This window comes from Crocodylus siamensis, chromosome 9, assembly GCF_052110815.1.
Source record: "Crocodylus siamensis isolate JL-2025a chromosome 9, ASM5211081v1, whole genome shotgun sequence".
Taxonomy (NCBI): Eukaryota; Metazoa; Chordata; order Crocodylia; family Crocodylidae; genus Crocodylus; species Crocodylus siamensis.
Window position 1 is genome coordinate 36,470,140 of NC_143403.1, and position 22,340 is coordinate 36,492,479.

Sequence of the window (22,340 nt, forward strand, 5' to 3'; positions counted from 1 at the left end):
AACCTTTGCATGTAAACTAATTTATCAAAAGCTTAAAAAAAAATGAAGTATTGCATAGTTAATGAACTGAATTATTTCTGGTCATAATGTCCTGGAAGACTTTTTTGGAATTAATGTCTCATCCATTTATATCTAATTTTATTCATAGGTTGAAAGGGGAAAACTAGTTTACCTGCTTTTCAACTCGCAATTAACTTCTTAAAACTAAATTAACTAGCAACTGAAATTAAGATCTCTGTACCTGTAGAAGAGGCTAATGCTGGTCAAAAACTGTTATAGCACTTCAACTCTGGCTATACTAGTTTAGCCAATAACAATGTTTTCTTTTAAGTTTTGGGACCAAGTGTGTAGAGCTTAATACTTGTAATCAAAGTAGGCTCTAATATAGGTTAACATAATGTTATATTTTAAGTCTGTTTTTTAGAAAGAAAAATGTTTTAATTAAAAAAGACATTATCTACCTCAGTTTATTAAAGCTGAGAGCAGCAGACTAATGTTCTGTTAACTTCTGTCTATCTTAATTGTTGGGTCCTACTTAACTATTTTTTATGTGAAATATTTTAACAATCAATACTACAGATGGGTTTGGAAATCCTTTTTTCTTGTCTCCATTCATGCATGCTATAGCACCTTTTTTTTCTTAGTTCACTGCTTAGCATTATTTTTGCACAAGTTATTTCTTTTTCTTGCTAGATAAAGGAAATTACTTGAATTAAGAATGGATAAAGTTGCCTTGGTCTCAAAATTCCCAGTGAACAAAATGACTCAACCCAAACAAAAAAAAAAAAACAACCCTTGGGAGTTTATTCTGAGGCACTGAGCATCTGCAATTCCTGTTCATTTAACCTCTCTAATGTAAAAATAATGTGTAAAATAAGAACTTGTACAAAATCTCCATTTATCGATGGGTAGGCTAAGCAGTTAGTTCATTGCTAAGTCTATGGTGTGGATCAGTCCTGTAAGCACATCTTTCTTTACTGTAGGTTGAAGCAAGATCTCTTATGAGAAATTGGAAGTCAATTCATTTGTGTTACTTTTATTAAACTATATAAACACTGATGCTTTTCATATTTGTACCTTTCCATCATTCAAGCTGGAGGAAAGAGAGAGAATGTCTACAGTTGAAGGAAGGATGTCTCTTTCTCTCTGGCTAGAAATAGATATCCTCAAATAAAGCAGGTGAACTGTGCTGGGACATGTCCTAGCAGAACTGATCTGCTTCATTGGGCAAAACACATTGTTCATTGTCTGTCTTGTTGATCTTTCAGGACAACAGGTGACATGTTCCCCACTTGCAGAGACTGAACCCTGGCAGTCTTCGGGAACTCAGTCCAGTGTAGCCCTAGAGCTGAGACATTAGTCATTTGACTGGCAGCCCCAGCCCTGGGACTCCACTGGAATGTCCCAACTTTCCCTGCTTCTAGATACATGCCCCAGACATTGCCAGGGCACATCTCAGTCAGTGGGGAAAGCTGGGGGCAGGTGCTCCCTGGCTTGAGGGGCCAGATCCTGCATAAGAATTGCTGAGGTGCACAGGGCCAGACCCCTCAAGCCCAGGGAGCTCCTGTTGGGGCAGGTGGGAGCTGAGAGAAAGCAGGAAGCTCTGGGTGGCCTATGCTTTCCTGCCATAGACCAAATAGATGTCTGCCTCAATAAAGCAGCAGAATTTATAACTACTACTTGTTAATGCCACATTGTGGCATGCCAGAAGGTATGGACATTAATTTGGTGTCACTTTGTATCATCACAAAAAATGTATGGCAGTGAAAGGTGACATCTATCTTTACTTTGCAGTTTCTTACAGTTTTTACCACATGCTCTCAGAGGAGGTATGGCTGATCCCTAGATCTCAACACCTGGAGATTTAGGAGGAAAGCTGAAAATCCATAAATAATATGTCTTTGTGTATGTGCAGTATGATACAGTCTTTAATTGGGTGATCACATGAGGTATTCCCCCCTCCCCCCCCTAAAATAAATAAATAAATAAATAAAAAAGCCAAACTCCTGCCTCCCTTGCTCACTGTGCTGCTGTGGATCTGCTCTAGGGAAAGTTGTCTGTACTGAAGGAATGTGGATTGTTTGTTTGCGGGTTTTATTCTCTTTTTAGGACCTTCTCCCTCATTTGTTGCAGAAGTTGGAGGATGTTTGGGGAATGAATCGGTATTTCGGGAAGAGAGGCTGGCATCATGGCTGAAGGCAGTTGAGTACTGCACTGGAGTGTTGGACAAAAGCCTTCTCTCTGCTGCAGCTTGTACAGCTAGTCAAATAGCCTAAACCCAACTTTTTGTAAGTGTTCCTTCTTGTTTTCTGGGTACCAAGTTTGATATGCTGATGTCTAATTTGCAGAAGGAGTGAGCACTAGCAACTGCAGCCAAAGTAAACAGGAATTGACTTGAATATATGAAGTTCTATATGATGATTACTTCTCTTTAAAAAATTGAGGTTTTAGGTGTGTCAAACTGCACTCCCAAATTTTATGGATATTTTTAACTGCAGTCTTTCTCCTTATAAAGTGGGAATTCCACCCCTTTAGCTCACAGAGTTGTTGTGATAATAAGTACATTAATATTTGTGAAGTAATTTAGTTGCAAGAGCTATAGAAAAGAACGAGAAAACCAATAGTTCTTTCACAGGACAGAGTGCAACAAGTAGGGCATTAGGTCAGCTAACCAAACAGTCATAGGTAGGATAACAGAACACTGAATACTGATCATTAAAGGAGTAATGTACACTTTGTGCATTGAATGTGGCAGGGGTCCTACAGACAGGGGGAAAACGTCTGTTATAATGTAGCTAAAACTGTATCGTAATGCATATGCACAAGGGTGGGGCAAATTGCGGTGGTTTTATAGGTATCTTTTAATTTTTATCCTTTGTAGCTTTTTGACTGCTTGGCTTTGCAACATGAATCTTATAGCTAGGGGTCTACCTAACTTAGAGGTGGGTGGCTGATTTTGCAGGCAGACTGTGGGCAGCTGCCATATTCACGAACTGAGCATGGCAGGGCCTCTCTGTTCCTCTGGTCAAGGAGCCACGGCAGTTCCGTCCCTCCCCAAAGATTACCACAGGGCCCTAAACCATACCTTAATTATCCTAATTAGGCCTGGGGAAGCCATTAAGTCACGTGTTATTAAACGTGCATTAATAATTAAGCTGTGGTTTCAGGTCATCCCCAAGTGGTGAGTTTTGCATTTTTGGCATACTCATTGTAAAAAAAAAAAAAAAAAAAAAAAAAACCAACAAAAAATCAGCAAGGAGAAAAGTATGCAGAAAGACCTGCAGTCTTGGAGGGTGGGAGGGAGGGGAGAGAGTGGAGGCATCCCTGTCCAGCCCTCCCTGCTTCCATTTTCATTTCCCACTATTTTGTGTAACCTCACCTCCCTCCCATAGCCCTGGTCCTTTGTTTACATAACTCGGCCTCCAATCCCACCCTCCCACTCCTTTCCCCACCTCTCCTTCCATCATTTACCTAACCCTACCCACATTCAGTTCCACCCCACCCTTTAGGAACCACTCCATCTCCCTCCCTCATTCCATTATTTGCATAACTCATCTCTGTAGAGGAATGCAGCAGGATGCAAGGGGCACCATGTGTAAGTGTGGTGGAGAGCAGTTAGATAGTGGTGGAGAGCAGCTCCCTCAGTTGCCTGTAGTTAAGTCTGTGGGGGTGAGGTTGTAGATTGAGGCCCCTACAGCGAGGAAGGGAGTGGGGGCAGGGCTGGCGGACGGGGAAACTGCCCAGCTGGGGTGGTGGTCAGGGCCTTGGCAGGAATGCAAAGCATTTGGGTCAGCTGGGGAAGTGGGATGGAACCATGGGTGGCTCATCCAGGGGGCTAGTAAGGGAGCTGGCTCCCCACCACTGTGCACATTCTTGGGGATGGGATGGGCAGCAGAGGCAACCTATCATTGGGCATGGGAGGGCATGTGCCCCCTCAGATTAGTGGGTGGGAGCAGATGCAGGCTGCCTGCTGTGGGGCTTGGGGTTCCCTGCCCTGCTGCCCACCCCCCAGGGGCTTTCATGTCCCAGTGGACCAGACCTGACATGGGGGCTAATGGGTGGGGAGGCTTGGTGCTATCACTGCTGCCACCAGGAGTCCTGTGCCAGCTGTGCTGTCATGGAAAGGAACCCATGCACAAATCGCAGTAGTGGAGAGGCACAACTCAGCAGTGGTGGAGGCTCAGTTGTGCCACGGCAAGGTGCCTCCTGCCAACATAGCCCCTGCTACTGCATGTGTAGGGGTGCCTCACCATGGCAACATAGCCTGTAGGTCAGGAGTGAGGGGCACTGGCATGGGAAGGGGCAGGATACCAGCTGGCATATTGGGGCTGCTTAGCACCACAAAGCAATGAGGGGGATGACCACAGTCCTGGTGAGTGAAGGGGGTGGGGGGGGCTCTGATTTTTCCATAATAAAAATAAATAAATAAAACTCCAAAATATATAGGTATTTAGAATTTATTTTACTATAATAACTGAGGCACTTGTAGGCTTCTAATTGCTGCGTGGAAAAATGTGGATCTGAGGTTTTTTTTAATCGGAGCATTTGCATTTTTTAAACAAAACCAAGATCCCTGTTTATTACCTAGATGGTGGCAAGGTGGGGGCAAAGGAAAGGGAAATAATGCTATGTAGGGAGGGGGTGGTTGAGATTATGAGGAGCCTGAAGGCCCTACTCTGGTGGAAATGGGGAACACAGAACATGGGAAGGGATTTAGGATATGCAGCATCTCTGGCATGGTGAAAAATAGTTATTTGAAAGGTAGTCATTGTGTGGGGGGAAGGGTACAGCCCATGGAATGCTGGGGAAATGGGGCAGAGCCTGTGCGAAGGGGATCACAGGAGAAGGAGGATGCTGTTATAGGGGAGGATGATATTTGAGACACCAACATATGGAGCCTGAGGGAAATAGAAAAGTGACAAGCTAGGGTTCATGGTATACCCCAAATAGTGTATTTACTTTGCTACTGAGGTGGGAACTTGAATACTTGCCAGTTATTCAACAGAATAATTAAATGAAGCAAGTTGGTTTTATTTAGCCTTTTTTTTCCCCTCCAGACTCACTTCTGGATGACCAATGCATTTCTTAATTGATGATGTTGGGACCTAAATCTACAACTTCCCCCTTGTTCCAGCTCATAACAATGTATACAATGCAAAGGCCAGAATTCAGGATCACAAAAACATTACTTTTAAAACTTTCTAGATGATTGTAGTTGCTTTGGTTGTGTTCTACGCTAGTAGAAGCCTTTTTCAAGGTATACTGCTGACTTTAGGGCAGCACTTCCCCTTTTTATTGGGAACCTTGGGGGCTAGCAACATGGGAAACTCCTGCGTATGTCGAGAAGATAGCGGAGTAGAAGACAATGTGGAATCTCAAAACCGGCAAGCAGAGACCAATAGAGTACCAGTACCTGAAGCAAGAAGCTATCCAAGGGACCCTGTAAGGCCACCCAGGAGGGGTCGAGGCCCACATGAACCAAGAAGAAAAAAACAGAATGTGGACGGGCTGGTGCTTGACACGCTGGCAGTGATTCGGACGCTGGTAGATAAGTAAGTACCATGCAAAAGATGATTTCAATATTGATGAAATTTCTACCCTAGCAAACTTTCTTGTCTTAAAATATCCTCCTCAACCCAGAATGTACAATACTTAGTATCTTGAAAGGAATGTGTTATCTTTTTTCCAAAGATCAAAAGCTTTAGGGTGTTTTTATTTACTTCCTTGTATGTCCTTTTTCCTGAAAATGGCTCTGCAGAATTAGAGAAAAAGAGAGCACTTTGATCTTCATTAGTTTGTGCTTAACAAAGCTTTTCTTCCTGGTTATAAATCTAATAGTTTTTGGGCATGTCCCCATGAATGCACATGTGCAGTTTGTAGCTCTGCAAACCTACCTACAACACTGCAAACCACGCGTGCTGCACATGCATGTGTTTTTTTTCGCATGCATCAAAAAAAGGTGGGGTGGTGCATGTGGCAGCAGCATGTGCTACCCCAAACTAAAGCCTGGCCAACCAGAGCCATGCTCTGGCTGCTGGCCAGGATCCCCATACCTGGATCACCACAACTGATGCCCCAGGATCCCAGGTAAGGCTGCTAGGGTCAGCTCCAGTGATGGCCCCAGGCTCCCCTACCCCACTCAGGGCAACTTGCTGCACCCCAGACCATGCATGCAGGAGCGTTCTCCAGGGACAAGTAGCAGTGGCACAGATATGTGCTGCTGCTATTTGTCTCCAGGAAAATGCACTTTCCTGCTCATGAGGCTGTGCCTTTTAAGGACAAATCATTCTGCTGTCATCTTCATATATTCAGCGCATCAGTGGAGGGAGTTGTGGATGCACAAGGATTACAGGGTTCAGACTTGTTTTCCATGTTTGTTGCTTTTCGCAGAGCCCTAAAGACCTTTAAAGTGTTGAGAGTGATAACTCCGTTTTTAGAATTTTATATTTAGCATTCTCACCAAAAATATGCCACAGGAAAGCTGTCTTTTCCCCTCTTTCACTCCACTTTTCTAGCACCCAGGTATATGTAGTTGAGTTTCACCCATCTGAACAAGAATGAGCATGTTGTATGGTCGAATAGTTTTGTTGCACAAAGTAGGGAGCAAGAAAAAAAAATATTTTCAATTGAAACATGGGGAAAAATGGATGATGAAGGAAGCATTGACAACTTAAAATGGAAGTGTCTGTTTATAAAGAAGGAAGAATTAAAGTAAACTTCTTTAAGCACTTAGTTTAAACTGAAAAAAGGGCATCCTTTTTCTGGTGGTGCTTGTGAGCATCCCCATCATTAGAAAGCACAGTAACAAACTTCAGAGAATGTATTACTCGAGAAGAAGGATGTTTTGGCTAATGAGGGATGAAATGGAGGAGTCTTCAGGACACTGAAAGAAAGAACGGAATAAGAATGATTGCAAAGCAGTGCCACAGAAAATGACACTGAAATTACTTGTTCAACTTAAACATACAAAGTTTCTGTACTTTGTAGCTACATTTTTTTGGATACTACTGAATTGGTGGCTAAAACACGAGATTTAATCAGGAAGTCCTGTTCATTGCATCTTTTTATCATTTCCTGTTTTTTCTTCTTAACCTTCTATCTTTACATCTTTTCTCTAGAAATAATCTCAGTCTGATACCACCTTTTTCCTGTTTGTGGTATAGCCACCTTGCTTTTTAAACAGGCTTTAGGTTTGTTTGTTTTTTAAATAACTGATCACCTTTCTTCAAGTTTTATTTTTATGGAGGCATATTTACTTTTCAGCAACATAGTACATCTATTTAAAACCTTTTATTGTGAACACATTAAACTGGGAATACCAGATTCTCAATCATTCAGTTTTTAGCTGGAAATTGTTAAACATGCTGTAATTCTTTGTTTTAAGGTTTGCAAACTTTTGTCCTTTAATCTCTTTTGTCTCTCTTATTTCTTAATTCATTTGTATTTAAAAATCAGTTCACATCAGTATGGTGCATGTTAACTCTCTTAAACTTCACTAATTGCTTTGAACACAAAACTTGTAGCAGGGAATTCTTCAGACCTGATCTTGGCATTGATTCACAATACCATGGTGGCTTCAGTTCAGTAACATAATCTATATTTCTTTTTCTCTGTCTGCCTCTATTAGTCTGAAATCAGGCAGGACAAGTTGGCACCTTAATAACTAACTCGTTAAGAAGGGCATAAACCGGGGTGGGCAATTATTTTGGCTGGAGGGCTGCTAAACGAATTTTGGTGAGCTGTCAAGGGCCGTAAGGTTAGCCCTGTCCCCTTGTCAACATCTTGGGACCAGAAGTCTCAGTCCTAGCCTCTGACCTTTGCCATCAGAAGTCCCTCCCTTTGCCTCTGGCAGTACTCCTTTTGGGAAGGGGGTTTGCCATCTTGGAACAACAACAAAAAATTATATGCTAAAAATCACACATCCGTAATAATACATTTTAATTTTATTTTTTTTTAATATTTTCGTCCTGATTTGTATGTGTTTTGTGCAGTGTATAGAGGTGATTGCATAATAGCTCAAAATGGGGTCTTACTCTTGTATATTGTGGGGGGGTATGAAGAGGCATGCGGGGTATGGGTTGGGTAGGTATGGGGTTTGGGGGGGGCTGTGGATGTATGTGGTTGTGTATGTGTGGGTGGTTATGGGGGGTATGTGATGTGTGGGTGGGTATTGGGATTGTGGGGTATGTGAAGGAGGAGGGTAGCTGGGGGCAGTATGTGGCTGTGTGCGTGTAGCAGTGAACGGGGCTTACCCCAGAGGTGTGGGGGAGGGTATGGGTCGGTGCGGTGTTTGTGGGGTGCATGATTGTATGTGGGGGAGAGTGTGGGGTTGGCAGGGTGGTTCGAAGGTATGTGGGGTGTGCATGGGAGGACCTGCACATGCCCCCCTTAGTTAGTCAGCCTTTGCCCCCACCCCACAACAGTCCAACTCCCTATTGCCTAGCCATGGCGTGTTCTGTTGCCCCTGGGCTTGCAGCGTGGCTGGGGTGCCTCCTTCTGGCTGCTGCTGCTGCTGTCCCCAGCCCCGCAGTAGCGGCAGATACCAGCAAACGCAGCCCTGGTCCCATATGTTCTGCACCAGCTCCAGGCTCACCTGTCCACGCTGAGCAGCAGCAGCCAGGCAGAAACTGTCGCTCAGCAGGGCAGGGAAAGTGGCCCTTCCCCCTTGCCGCCACCAGGCAGTTTCTGGTGCAGATACCTGGAGCCTGTGCTGTGCTGCCCTGCGGCTCCATCACTGTTGCCTCTGGCTAGCCCTGCAGCTGCTCCACACTGTTACCAGTGCTGCACAGGGCACCCCAGAGGCGGTGGTGATGCGTTGTAGATGCAGGGAAGCCTGGCGTGAGCTCCAGGCGGCTACACCTGGAAGCACTGGCAGTGGCGAGGGGGAGAGGCTGCTTTTGCCTTGCACTGAGCAGCAGTTTATCCCGCACTGCTGCTTCTCAGCTCAGCTGGATGAGCCTGGAACCGGCACGGGGTGCGCAGGGTTGGGGCTGCGCATACTGGTACCTGCTGATACTGAAGGGCTGGGGGCAGCAGCAGCAGCTGGAAGGAGCTGCCACTGCCTGGGCTTCCTAAAAAGGCAGTCCAGCTGCAGAGTTGCCCCAGCCCTGGTGCATGCCCAGGAGGCAGCAGGGTGCGCCACAGTCAGGCGGTGCCTTGGCCAGGCTGGACAAACATCTTCCCTGGGCCGTATTTTGCCCACCCCAGCACAAGCTTTCATAAGGTGAGATCCTGCTTCATCAGATACTCTGCTTTGCCTTTCTGAACAAGTTGGTCTTTAAGGTGCCACCCTGTCCTTCCTTCTAATTGCTTGTGAAATGTGAATGATAAAATACCCATCTACCACAAGGGTGTGTCCGTGAAGATTATTTTGTTTGTCAACACCCTTTGAAGATGAACATTACTGTTGATTGCTTTTAGATTTGCAGCTGCAGGGCAGGTCTGTTGCATGTTTATGGCAGCCTTCAGGGAGTACTGCTAATTGAGAATATTGGTCTCAAGTCGTGGTGCACACAACATTTAAGATCTCAGCCTTGATCTTCATTACACTGCATGTGATCTTCTCTAAACTTCATCATGGGGCTTTTTTAATGCATCTTGTAATTTGATTTTCCTGTATCCTTGCAGGATCCTTAAATCCATCCTCGAGTCCTAATGTAAAAATACACCAGTGTTGCCTGAGCTGAAGCTTCAATTACTTTCTGAATATTCACATGTAGCTTCTCTAAAAATGGCTAGAATACTTTACTGGGAAAATCATATATTATAACACTGGCTTTGGATAGTTCATAGATTTCATAGACATTAGGGCTGGAAGGGACCTCGGGAGATCGAGTCCAGCCCCCAGCCCAAAGGGCAGGAAGTCAGCTGGGGTCATAGGATCCCAGCAAGATAAGCATCCAATTTACTCTTGAAGGTGTTCACTGTAGGTGCTTGAACCACCTCCCCTGGCAGACTGTTCCAGACCTTGGGGGGCTCGGACAGTAAAGAAATTCTTCCTTATGTCCAGCCTGAAATGGTCTTGCAGGAGTTTGTGACCGTTCGACCTTGTCATCCCTTGGGGCGCTCTGGTGAACAAATGTTCCCCCAGATCCTGGTGGTCACCCCTGATAAACTTATAGGTGGCCATCAGATCACCCCTGAGCCTGCGCTTTTCCAGGCTAAAGAGTCCCATGGCTCTCAGCCTGTCATCATAAGATCTGTTTTCCTGAACTCTGAGCATGCGCGTGGCTATCCTCTGGACTCTCTTAAGCTTCTCCACATCCTTTTTGAATTGTGGAGCCCAAAACTGTACGCAGTACTCCAGCTGCGGCCTCACCAAGGCCAAGTACAAGGGGAGAATGACGTCCTGGGATTTGCTCGAGAAGCATCTATGGGTGCAAGCCAGCATTTTGGTCGCTTTACTAGCCGCAGCATCGCATTGCAGGCTCATGTTCATCTTGTGGTCAATGATGACCCCCAAGTCTCTTTCTTCTGTAGTGCTATCCAACGTAGCACTGCCGAACCTATAAGGAAGCTGCAGGTTTTTCCTCCCACGGTGGAGAACCTTGCATTTTTCAGTGTTAAACACCATCAGGTTCTCGTCTGCCCACTTGCTGAGCTTGTCCAGGTCAGCCTGGATCACCCGCCTATCTTCTGGCGTGGATGCTTTGCCCCAAAGTTTGGTGTCATCGGCGAACTTGGCCAGTCCACTCCTGACTCCAATGTCCACATCATTAATGAAGATGTTGAACAGTATGGGTCCCAGGACAGAGCCCTGAGGGACCCCACTGGTCACAGGGCACCACGATGAGCGACTTCCATCAATTACAACCCTCTGGGTCCGACCACGGAGCCAGTTTCCCAGCCAGCGGATCGTGGTGGAGCCAAGGCCACAACTGGCCAGTTTGGCCAAGAGGTGATCATGGGATACCAGATCAAAAGCTTTTTTGAAGTCAAGATATATGAGATCAATCTCTTGTCCCTTGTCCAGGTGATAGGTCAGCTGGTCATAGAAGGAAATGAGATTGGTCAAACAAGACCTACCCGCAACAAACCCGTGCTGGCTATCCCTTAGAATGTTAGCCTGGGCCAGTCCCTCAAGGATGGCCTCCTTAATAAACTTTTCTAAGATCTTCCCCAGGATAGAAGTCAGGCTAATGGGCCTGTAGTTAGCCAGATCCACTCTCCTCCCTTTCTTGAAGATTGGCACTACATTGGCCTTCTTCCAGTCTTTGGGCACGACACCAGAGCGCTAGGAGTTTTCAAAGATCCGTGCCAGGGGCTGGGCTATGACGCTCGCCAGCTCCTTGAGTACCCTGGGGTGCAGATTGTCAGGGTACTCAAGAAGTACTCAGTTCTTTAAGTTAAATTGATATGAGATCTTGCCAGTTTCCCTCTCGTCTTATTATCTAGATTTTCTTATCTTTTGGAATGTCTTTTTACCAGCTCCGAGCTGCAGCCATCCATCAATACGGGAACCAGGGGTGGGGGAAGTGGAGCCCCTTGGCTTATGGGCCCTCCTAGCTATGCTGGCTCAGAACTGGGGCCACGTGGTGGAGGACTTGCAAGGGGGGGGGGCTTTGTTTTCCCCCTCTTCCCTGGTTCCTGATGCAGCAGACAGCCACCCAGCCCTGGCCCCACCCCCCGGCCTGAGCCAGCATAGCTGGGTGGTCCCGCACACCAGAGGGCTCCATTTCCTCTTCTCCCCCCTACAGCTGCCACTAACATGACAGCTGGTGGAAGAGGGGCCACGCTGGCCAGTCAGGGGTGGTTGCTCAGCTGTGCTTGCAAAACGGGCAGCCTGCTAGGGGGTAAGTGAATCCTCCTAGCTTGCTGGCCTAGGTCAGTATAGTCAGTCTGTGTGCCCCTGCTCTTCTCTTCCCCCCCACCCCGTTGCAAAACAGATGCAAGTTTATTTGCTCTTGAAGTAATCTAGGGCTCCTAGAAAAAGCTGCAAAACTTGGTGTGAATCTGGCTTGGACTTTCTGAATGTCTGTACTTAGCCTTCCTTTCTTCACCTCCCAGTGCTGGATCCCTTGATAGCCTATACCCTTTAAAAATTTTGTTTGTTTGTTTTGTTTTTTTACTGGGCAGATCAATCAGAGTGGTATCTGTGAAATCTACTGAGCACCCTCTTACTTGCCTTATTTTCTTTGCTTTTAGTCCCAGTTTGCATGTGTTACTTATTTCCAGCTTATTAATGTCTTTGGTTGTTAGACTCATCCACTTATTTTCCCCCCACCCAAATTTTTAATGACAGTGCACCTAATGGAATTTTTAGGGGGGGATTCTTTTTTGATGGAAGAATGGGGAATTGTTCTCCACAAACCTGTCAAAAGACCTGTTTTCTGCTATTCAGTATGCCAAAGTCTGTAGAGACCTTGGGTTATTTGTCCTTCAGTTAAATCTTTTTTTAGCAGAGACTTTCTGGAAAAATCATTATTTAAGCTATTTCAGCATTCTATTCCCTCATGATCTACTCTTTGTCCATTTCAGGCCCTCTGAAATGCTGTCTTATTGTATATTTTCAGGATTGTTTTGCAGTGAATAGCATTAAACATTAAATTTATTTTTAGATGTGCAAACATAAATCACTGTCTCTCTTACCAGCTGTAGAGAACATACAAAAGTTGACATTTGAGCCAGAGAAAAACATAATGCCTATCTGTTTCAGGCCTTCATAGAGTATTAAAGGCCTGCAGTCTTTATATTTTTAGGAGTAAATCCAGTACACTTCTCTGTTTTGGATGTTATTCAGTGTTTAATGTTGATAGCTGAGCATCCGGCTTGACCTATGTAATATTTGTCTTTCAGTGACCAGGAGCCTCCGTATTCAATGATCACATTGCATGAAATGGCAGAAACAGGTACTAAAGTGCTTTGGTATTTGCATTATACCTGCCAGAGACAAGGAAATACCTTTCTAGAAAGATATGACTGCACTGCCTTTGATTTGCTGTTGTTCCCATAATTTGCAGTCACTGAAATACTGTTTGCATATTTTAATTCCACTGAGTTCACTGTATTTGAGTCCACTTCATAGTTGTATTTCATTTTTCAGTGGAAACTGTGTTGACACAGCCAGTTGTCCATTTTTACTAGGCTTTATGCAGTGAGCTATATGCCCTGTAAACTTCTGTGAAGAGGTATAATTTACCTATGTATAGGAAATGGGCAACCTCTTGACCATATGTTAAGCCCCTATAATTCGGTAATGAATACAGGCCCTACATACCCACTGTGCTGCACCAGGAGTCATGATCTAGCCCTGTTTCTAAACAGGTCTTCAATTCTGAGCTGTCCTCATGCAGGGTCCATCTCTTTCGGGTTCAGTGGATCCAAAGGCTTTATGCAGAATTCCTCTATAGTAGACCTGGCAGTATGTCTTGTTGATCTAGAATGCCTATCACTGTTGCTGGACATGGGAGTGCACAAGGAACTGGAGGTTGGGTCTAATGTATCTCTTCAGAACAGCGATCAAACTAATTAATAAAGCATGTTTTCAGAGCAACACATAAATAACAGGAAAGCTCCTCCACATTCCATGCATTTATTTTGTGGTTTCTTTTTTTGTTTATTTTGGGGGGGTTTCTAAGGCCTTCCCCATCTGCCACATATTTTCTAATTTTCAGAGCAGGTAAAACCCATTGCTCTGGGGACTTCTTTGCTCCTGACAAAATGGCTTCAACCTTTTATCTTGCCTTTCCAACTTTCCCATTGACACAAATAGTAATTTGACATGTAAGACTGAACTTTTCTTATAACTGATTTTGGCTGTCCATCTGTGTTCATCTGTAAGTGCAAAGCCTACTTGATGTCATGTGGTGAAAGCTTACAGAAGTGCATTGCCACAAGCAACAGCAACAGACCAAACTAAGGTCTGTGATTTCAGGGGAAATAAACCAGTCCTGAGTTTAGCTTGAAGGATTTTGTTTGTAATACAGCCTTAGATGCACGACTGTTTAACAACATGGATGAATGTTGTTCGCTTGACTCTCTGAGAACAAACTAAGAAGTGTACACCAAGTGCTTGTCCTTTCTGGTATTAAGTACCCCTTTTAACTTTAGCGCGTGCTTGGAGTGCTTAGCATCTGGTACAATTGGTCTCAGCATTGTAGGTGTCAGACCTAGCTTTATTTGGGAAATACATCTTTTGTAAAAGTGTATTTTTCTTTCACTAAAGCCTGTAAGCTGTTCCAAGTTAAGATTCCAAAGACCTTACAGAATGCATTAGCAACTGCTGCTTTAATACCTATTGAGTTGGGACATTTAGACAACAGTATGGTGACTTTTTTTTATTTAATGCTACTGAAGTTTGTCTTTATTTTGCCTCTATGTTTTGAACACTCCCAAATAGCGGGACCATTCTCTGAGAATTGCTTCTGTTTTCTGGTTGACAGATGAAGGATGGCTGGAAGTTGTCCAGTCTTTAATTAGAGTTATTCCATTAGAAGATCCACTGGGACCAGCTGTTATAACATTACTACTGGATGAGTGTCCACTGCCAACAAAAGTAAGTTAAGTAACATGTGCATTTAGTGGCTGAATTTCAATCACTTATGGCTGCCACTCCCATAGAAGTCTGGGTTGCATTTACTGGTGATGTAAACCATGGTTTAAAGTTCATCCTTTGAGTGTCAGTGGCCAATAAACAGGTCTTTCTCATACATAGGCTTAACTTGTAGTGACTGACATTTAGGCCCTTGGCAGACATCATTTAATGGTACAGTGGGATCTAATCACTGATCACAGAACTAGCACCTCCTGCAATGATGCATGCTGATTGTCGGTCCCAGCCCTGGGGCATTTTTACACATGCAAGCACCACTTTTGAAAAGCATCCAGCACTGCAACGCTTGCAGTTGTATAAGTGGCAAAATGCGTATCAGCGCTGAGAAAATGGTGGCGGCATCCTTTTTGAACTAAAACACCTTGGAGGTGGTGACATACATTTCACCACTTATACAACTGCACGTGGCACAGCACAGTGTGCATCAGCTTGTGTGCAGAGTAGATTCAATTAATCGAGTCTGCTCTGAAGTGGCGGATCTCTGGTACATCATGGGACAAAACGGTATGTGTATAGTTGCCCCTGGATTGCATCAGAGTCTTGAACTGGCTTTGGTGTTATCCCAGGGCTGGCATCCTGGGACTGCACTGGAGTCTGGACCTGGCCCCAATTTGTTGCTCCCTTGCCCCATTTTTAATTTAAGACATGATGGAAACCAGCCACAAAGATATTACATGTATTTTGTGGAATACTTTCAATGCCATTAATTCCTTGAACATGTGGCAAGGTTACTATTTATAACACAATTAATGGGGTTATTGTGACTTAAGTGTAACATCTGGTAGGGGTCTTAGTGATTAGTTTGACAGAAGTGTTGCAAGAAAAATCAATGCATAAAAACAGTTTGTATGTAAGGAAGAGTAGGGAGGCTTGATTTAGCTGCTTTTCCGCTATTCTCATGTTAGATTCATAGATGCTAGTGTTGGAAGGGACCTCAACAGATCATCAAATCGGACTCCCTGCCCTGGGAAGAAAAGAGTGCTGGGGTCAGATGGCCCCAGCCTGATGCCAATCCAGCCTTCTTTTAAAGACCCCCAAGGTAGGGGAGAGCACCAGCTCCAAGTTTTGGCCACTCTTACTCTGAAGAAGTTCTTCCTGATGTCCAGCCTAAATCTGCTGTGTCAGTTTGTGACCATTGTTCCTTGTTACCCAAGAGGTGCCCTGCTTTCTGTATGTGTATGTTACCCAGTAAATGCTACATTAGTATAAGTTCAGCTGCTTTGCGAGGTTCTCTCACATTCTGAAACCTACACTTCTGGAAGTCAGTGTCAGGTTTAGCGCCATAATTTGTTAGTGGTCTCTCTGATGCATAGATATGCATGGAATAGCCATTGAAATAAGTGATATCTCACCATCTCCCTTATGGAAATGCTATGCAGTTGTTTCCAATATTGTAGCTTTTTAGAAAAAAAAATTGTTCACTGAATAATGACTTAGAATCTTCTGTGTAAGATCAAAATAAATCATCCTATTATGTTAGCTTATCCAGTTTATGGCTGAGTAAGCATTAATCAAGGATGATTTTTAGAAGTAGCATTCATGCAGGGGGTTGGGCCAGGTGACCTTCGAAGTCCTTTCCAACCCTATTATTTTATGATTCTAACTATATAAATTGCCTTTTTATTAACTTCTTTTGGCCTTTTTAAATATTGAAATAAATTGGCCTTATTGGGGCTAATCTTTGGTGCTGAGCATCCTCAAATCCCATTGAGTATGCAGAACACCCCATCTTGCAACATTTAGCTCATGTGTTTTTAAATCCTCTTCAGTATTTTGTATGCCTTGAAGCTTGGCATTGGTGTTCCTGCAATATCAGTTGCCAAGGGATGGGAAACTAGAAAGCTTCTAATTGGCACAATGTTTTAAATGTTGTGGGGTGCATCTACAAGTTCATTATTGTGCCATAATCATGGCGTATTAGTTTAGTACCTATAATGAAAGGTACTAACTTAATGCGCTATAATCGGCACTACCGCACATTAGCGCAGATGAATGGATTTTTTGTGACACTACTATGCATTAAACTAAATCTAATGTGCCTTAGCACAGGCTTTGCCCGCTATGCTGATGCGCAGTAGAACTAGTCTTCTGTGCATTAAGTGTCTCACATAGATGTACCCATGGAGTAGTATCTTTTAAAAAAAATGCTCAAAAGAGTTAATCTTAGTGAAACTTCTAACATTGGCTAAGAACAGTCTCTGAGTGTGTCATTGGTCTAAGTTTAGTTGCATTTTTCCACACCAAGTCTCTGGCTCAGTCATTCTTTACTCCCTTGCTCTTTTTGCTCTGTCAACACTGTTTATCAGCTCTAGTTTGTGGAGCTGTGTTCCCTGTTGGTTTGAGCACAATTAGATTTTTGTACAACCTGCATGCAAATAGCAGATATTAGTATCTTGCATTGGTTTACAATGGGGATTGGAATATAACTCAAAGAGCGCATGACTGTCCAGCTTAAATTATAGCACTGTAATAGTCTAGGTGACTCCAGAATACAGTTATTGTTAGATTTTTAGTTGAGTTGGGCAGATTCTGAGCCAAATTCCATAACTGAAAGTTTCCCAAAAAGCTAGGAAATGGGAGGGATTTGGAGTTCTGGTTTTGCCTATCTCTGGAGCAATTGCTGATCTCACTTTAGCCAAAGACATGTCAAACTCCATGGAAATTGGTGGAGTACTCTAGACTTGCTCTGAATTTAGTCCTATGTTAGCAAAGATAAACTAAGCTTTGGTATAAAGTTCTTTTAGTCTTGCTCTCCTGCTTGCTTAAAAGACTAACATATGAGCAAATATAAATATTTTGTGGTTTTATAGAGTGATTTAGGAAGTTGGATCAAGGGCTTTTTCTGTCACTTATAATTATCCGTCACTTATAATTATAATTATTTGTAAGATTTTTCAATTAAAAAAAAAAACCACCTTTTGGAAGGGGGGGATTCCAGGACACTGGAACAGAGTGAACAGTTTTTATAGTGCTGCTCCATACTTTCTGCTACCTGTGTATTACTGATTGTTGAAATTAAGGGAATGTTAGCACTTTTAGTCCAGTTGGTGACACGAAATACATGTACTGCCAGACATACCTTGGCACATTTGGAAATAGTTTATTAATTCAGCTTTTCAAGGTAAGCTGATCTGTTCTCCCAGGATTTGAAATAGGTAAACCACTGCTTTTCACCTGTAATATGATGTCATTCTTAGTGTGGATATTGAAGTTAAGATGCACATTGGGCTGTACTGAATTAGCTGAGCAGAAAAAAGATCCTTTAATGTCAGTACAGTTAAATAGTATTCTGTCTTGCTTTAGGATGCACTGCAGAAGTTAACTGAAATACTAAATTTGAGTGGAGCTGCTGCATGCCAAGATGCTTGTCATCCAGCTAAACATCGTAACACAACTGCAGTGCTGGGCTGTTTGGCAGAGAAATTAGCAGGTAAGTAGGAGCAGTCTGAAAGCTTTGTTTGGGTGGTCCATAGTTGTTCATTGCCTCGGTATTCTCTGTTAAATAGCTGGGTGGTTCCTAGCTAATTGTGGAATAGAGACCATCTTATATTATAAAAGTCTTAAGCCTGCCTGTCTGTCCATAACGCTTTATTAATGCTCTGATTGGCTGACAGAAACAGCCAGAGTTCTCCAAGCATAGGAGAGTGCCACCATTATTCTGAAGCTGCACTGAGGACCGGACAGAGGGTGGGGGAGCCAAAGCCAGCAGCTCTGGCCTCAGCTCCCCCACCCCACTTCCTGCAAGAGGCAGAACAGCAGCATCATGGCGCGTTAGGTGGCGGTACTCCATCCCAGGCCCCCCTCACACCCCGGCCGTTCTTGACAGGCAGTTGGCTAGGTAAGACCTAGTGTGCCTGTTCTGACCCTATCCACTTAATGATAAAATATTGAAAAAATTTAGTCATCAGTAATCAGGAAACAACTGGCTATGGTGCTGAATTTGCTGTTTTGAGTCTCTGCAATATAGGATTTTCTGATGCATAGGCTTGATGTAATGACCAATGCCAGAACTTTCCTAGAATTAACCTGAGAGAGTATTTCTGTGAAAATTTCATAGTCTTGTTTACTGGCTAAAGAACCAAATTGTTAACATTAAAGTGAAGGTATGGAAATACACATAATTATAAATGATACGTGTTCTTTCTACCAGAGACTAGTAATTTTTTTTGTAGGTCTGGGAAGACAGTTTCCTTAGCTACATTGTAGTTGTTCCTCCCACCCCCACCTCCAGCTGTGTGCCACTTCTCCCCTTCCCCAAGCTCCAGGGGAACCCGGCAGCAGCGGGGAGGAGCGCAGCGCAGCCCATTGGGGGCTGCAGCAGGGAGCAAAGTGGGGAGAGCTGTCAGTGGGGTGGGTGGAACATGGCTCTTGCTGCTATGTGCCCCCACTGGGGGGGCTGTGGTCTGGGGGGCTGCTCTGGGCTCTTCCCAGGGGGCGCAGGCCCCTGGATCTGCACACAGCATGAGAGCAGGCTGCTGCTGCTGCCTGGGGCACTGGACTGCTTTTGTCCCGTGCGCAGACCTGGGGCACGTACCCCTTCCCCCAGGAGGAGCCTGGCACAGCTCCCCAGCCCACAGCCCTCCTGGGGGGTGCATAGCAGCAAAAGACATGCCCCCCACCACACCCCACCCCATGTTCTGCACCCACTGACAGCTCCCCCTGGTTTGCTCTCTGCTGCAGCCCTGGGAGTAGCAATGGGCTGTGCTGTGCCCCTCTCCCCACCCCTCTACTAGTCCCAGCCTTGCTCCAGTCCCTCCCTCCCTCCCTCACCACCGCAGGAACATATTATTTTCCCTGGTTTAAACCAATTTTTTTTTCTTTTCTTCCTTTTATTCTGATTTCAGCCCAGTTTTTATGTTTGGAAGAGAAACCCTGAAAAACTCCCAGAAATATATATTTTTAAATAAAAACTGAAAATGCAGAACACTATGCATAGTTAGCCTCCCACTTTCACTTCCAGTGAGAAGATCTTAGCTATATGCCGACTTTATGGTAATTAGGGACTCCTCCCTAGCTTGCACCTGCGGCCATATGGCTAAGAGCAAGCAAAACTCAGGGACATCTGAATCGCAAACCTCTGGCCTTTGGCCTGCACGTCAGATGCCCACCGAAGGATTTGGAAGCATCTGAAGCCCAGGCAGGGGTGGAGGATGCTTGCCGGTAGCAGGGCCACATATGCTTCTTGAATGACGCATGGATTTGGAATTGATTTGGTGGATTTGACTTGGGACACACAAATTTTCCTTTAAAAAAACAAAACAAAACAACAAAAAAAGTGATACATGTAGCTCCTGGAAAAACTCTGGCTTTTAAGGTGCATATCTGAAGTATAAGCATCACTTCCTTCTTCCTACATTCCAGCTCTAACGGGTCAAATTGGAGTTCTGTGTTGTTTCCTCATAATTCTGTATGAGTAGGTGTTTCTCTAGAAACTCTGGCAATGATGAGGTTGATGCTATCTTATGGTTGTGTTTTTTATGTATGTTCCAGTATGTCCGTTCATGGGTTTTATTTTCAACTCCCTTTCTCCTCCTACACTTTTTTGAAAGGCAGACAGTGTTTTGGTCTTTTTAATTGGCCAGTTGCCACAATGTCAGCTGCAATGTAGGTGATTAAATATCAAGTTGGCAGTACTTGATACTGTGGGCATTGTTTGGGGGGCGGGTTTTCATGCCAGCAATTAAGGGAGCTAATTCTTTTAACCTTGACTTGCCTGATTGTTTAAAAAATGCATAGGTCTAAAATGGTACTCAGGCACCAGGGTGAAGATTTTAAAATGGCATGTACACTTCTCTCAGAGTACATATTAACTGAATATTAATAGATATAATGAGGAGGTGGATGCAGGATTATACATGAAAATAACTTTGTGGGTAAGTTCATGGTAATTAAATAGATTAAGTATACTGTAGCAGAAATTTTCTGTACTGCTTGTAACATGTTCAGTATTCTTACAGGTCCTGCAAGCATAGGCTTACTCAGCCCAGGAATATTGGAATATTTACTTCAAAGCTTGGTAAGTTTTGAAGCAAATTAGCATTCTAAGTTTTTTGTGGGGTTTTTTGGGTTTTTTTGTTTGGGTTTTTTTGGTTTTGTTTTGTTTTTTCTGGGGGGGTTGTTTTTTTTTCAGTATGTGTAACAGGTAAATGTTCTTGATTCTTAGCAAGTGTTATCTTCCTCTACTATCATATTTTTTTAAAACCCTGTTTTTTGTATATAGTCCCTATCACTTATGATGATTATCTGTCCAACCTTCAACAATCAATGCAAATTATTTTTACCTTTGTGATCAATGTTGATAATGTCAAACAATCTGATATTAGTTATAGAAAGTTGTCATTTAATGAATAATCAACAAAAAGTCTTAATGAAAATAAACCGTGTTTATTTAGTACAGAGAATGGCATGATATATAACAGACAACACTAGGCTGCTAGTGTTGTTCATCCACTGGCATTGGCAGTGATATGCTGTGCATGCTGGAGACTACACAATAATACACATTGATAACAAGACTATTCATTTTTTTGTTTCAAAGTACAGGGAACAAATTTGAATAAGTCACCTTATTAGGACTTCAAAGATCAGGCATACAGTACAGAATATTCCTCTGGAATGAGTAAAATGTCCCTGATCCTGTGTGTTAGTGTTCTGTGGTGCTGACTGTTCTTTTTCTTTCTAAAATGTCTGTTCTTTGCCTTCTACAAGTATTTCACTAAAAGTATTGTCTTGAGGGTGGGGTGAGGTCCGTGGAGTTACAGGGGTGAATTTTGCCCATCTTCAGTTTGAAGCAAATCCTAGGCAGATGGGACTCTCATCTGTCTTGTCGGTCATTATTTTAAGTACAATGCATGTGTTTAACAAAAAAACAATATAAAATAATGTCAAGAGCCTGGCTAGCAAATCCCACCAAATTTTGAGAATGACTGAAAAATAATGTCCATCATATCTAGGTACCAAAGGTAGCTTCAGGCAAACTGACATGCCAGATGGCATACATTACCAGTACAGTACATGAAAAAGAAAATGTTTTAAGCCTGAGACTGCATTCCAAGACATTGGGTAGTTTAAAGCCTTTAAAGCAAAACTGACCTGCAAATAGCATTAGAAAAGATTTGAATATTGTGGGGTGAATATCCAAGCATGAGTTGTATACAATATATTAAGATTTTGGGATCTAAATGTACCTGCATGGTATAAAGGGAATGATGTGTAAAATGGAATTAGGGGTCAAAAATTAGTCAGCAACATCTTCATAGGAAGGCAGTAAGCTTGACAGCCATTTTATTCCTTTATAATATGTTGCAGATTGTATACATTTTTATACTAGCCAAGGATCTCAGCAGCTCTGTACAGTGGTAATCTGTGTTTCAGTTTTCCCACTTTTTAAAATGGGGTATTTAATCAAATTTCACCAAGGTCACAGAGCAAGTCTATGTATAAAAGACTGAATAATACCCAGCTTGTTTGACTTGCATTAATGTTTCACTTACAACCAATGGCACATAGTCTAGTGTGTGTCTGTGTGTACATACACATCTAGTATATTGCCATTTATAAATAAAGGCTGTGGTGCAAAACACGACTATAAAGGAATTTTGGGCCTATGGGTTGAATCAGTAGTATGGTGTTAGTTTTACATCTCTCATACGTTTAAGGCCTGATGTTTCCCCATTTGACCCTCTATTTTCTGTGTCCAGTCCTTTGCTCTGGTTTTAAAAAAGGACGTTCAGCAAGGGCTTTGAGTGCTCTAATAGATCTGGGTTTCATTTTCAGGACATACTTTCCA

General features: G+C 43.4%; 1 protein-coding gene across 10 annotated transcripts in view; it reads left to right on the top strand.

Annotated features, from left to right (window-relative positions):
• RSPRY1 (ring finger and SPRY domain containing 1) overlaps positions 1-22,340 on the top strand; it is an 86,593-nt gene that overhangs the window by 23,416 nt on the left and 40,837 nt on the right. For 6 of the 10 annotated variants that reach the window (XR_016444315.1, XM_090063687.1, XM_090063695.1 and 3 more), the window contains 6 exons: positions 2,134-2,288; positions 5,058-5,552; positions 12,796-12,848; positions 14,382-14,494; positions 17,855-17,981; positions 20,509-20,567. Coding sequence is in view for 9 of the 10 variants with exons in the window: in XM_090063687.1 (XP_089919813.1) it covers positions 5,206-5,552; positions 12,796-12,848; positions 14,382-14,494; positions 17,855-17,981; positions 20,509-20,567 (699 nt within the window). In the remaining variant the exon portion in view is untranslated. Of the gene's footprint in view, positions 1-2,109; positions 2,289-5,057; positions 5,553-12,795; positions 12,849-14,381; positions 14,495-17,854; positions 17,982-20,508; positions 20,568-22,340 lie in introns of all 10 variants that reach the window. The other 4 variants (XM_090063688.1, XM_090063692.1, XM_090063690.1 and 1 more) reach the window with 2 other exon arrangements.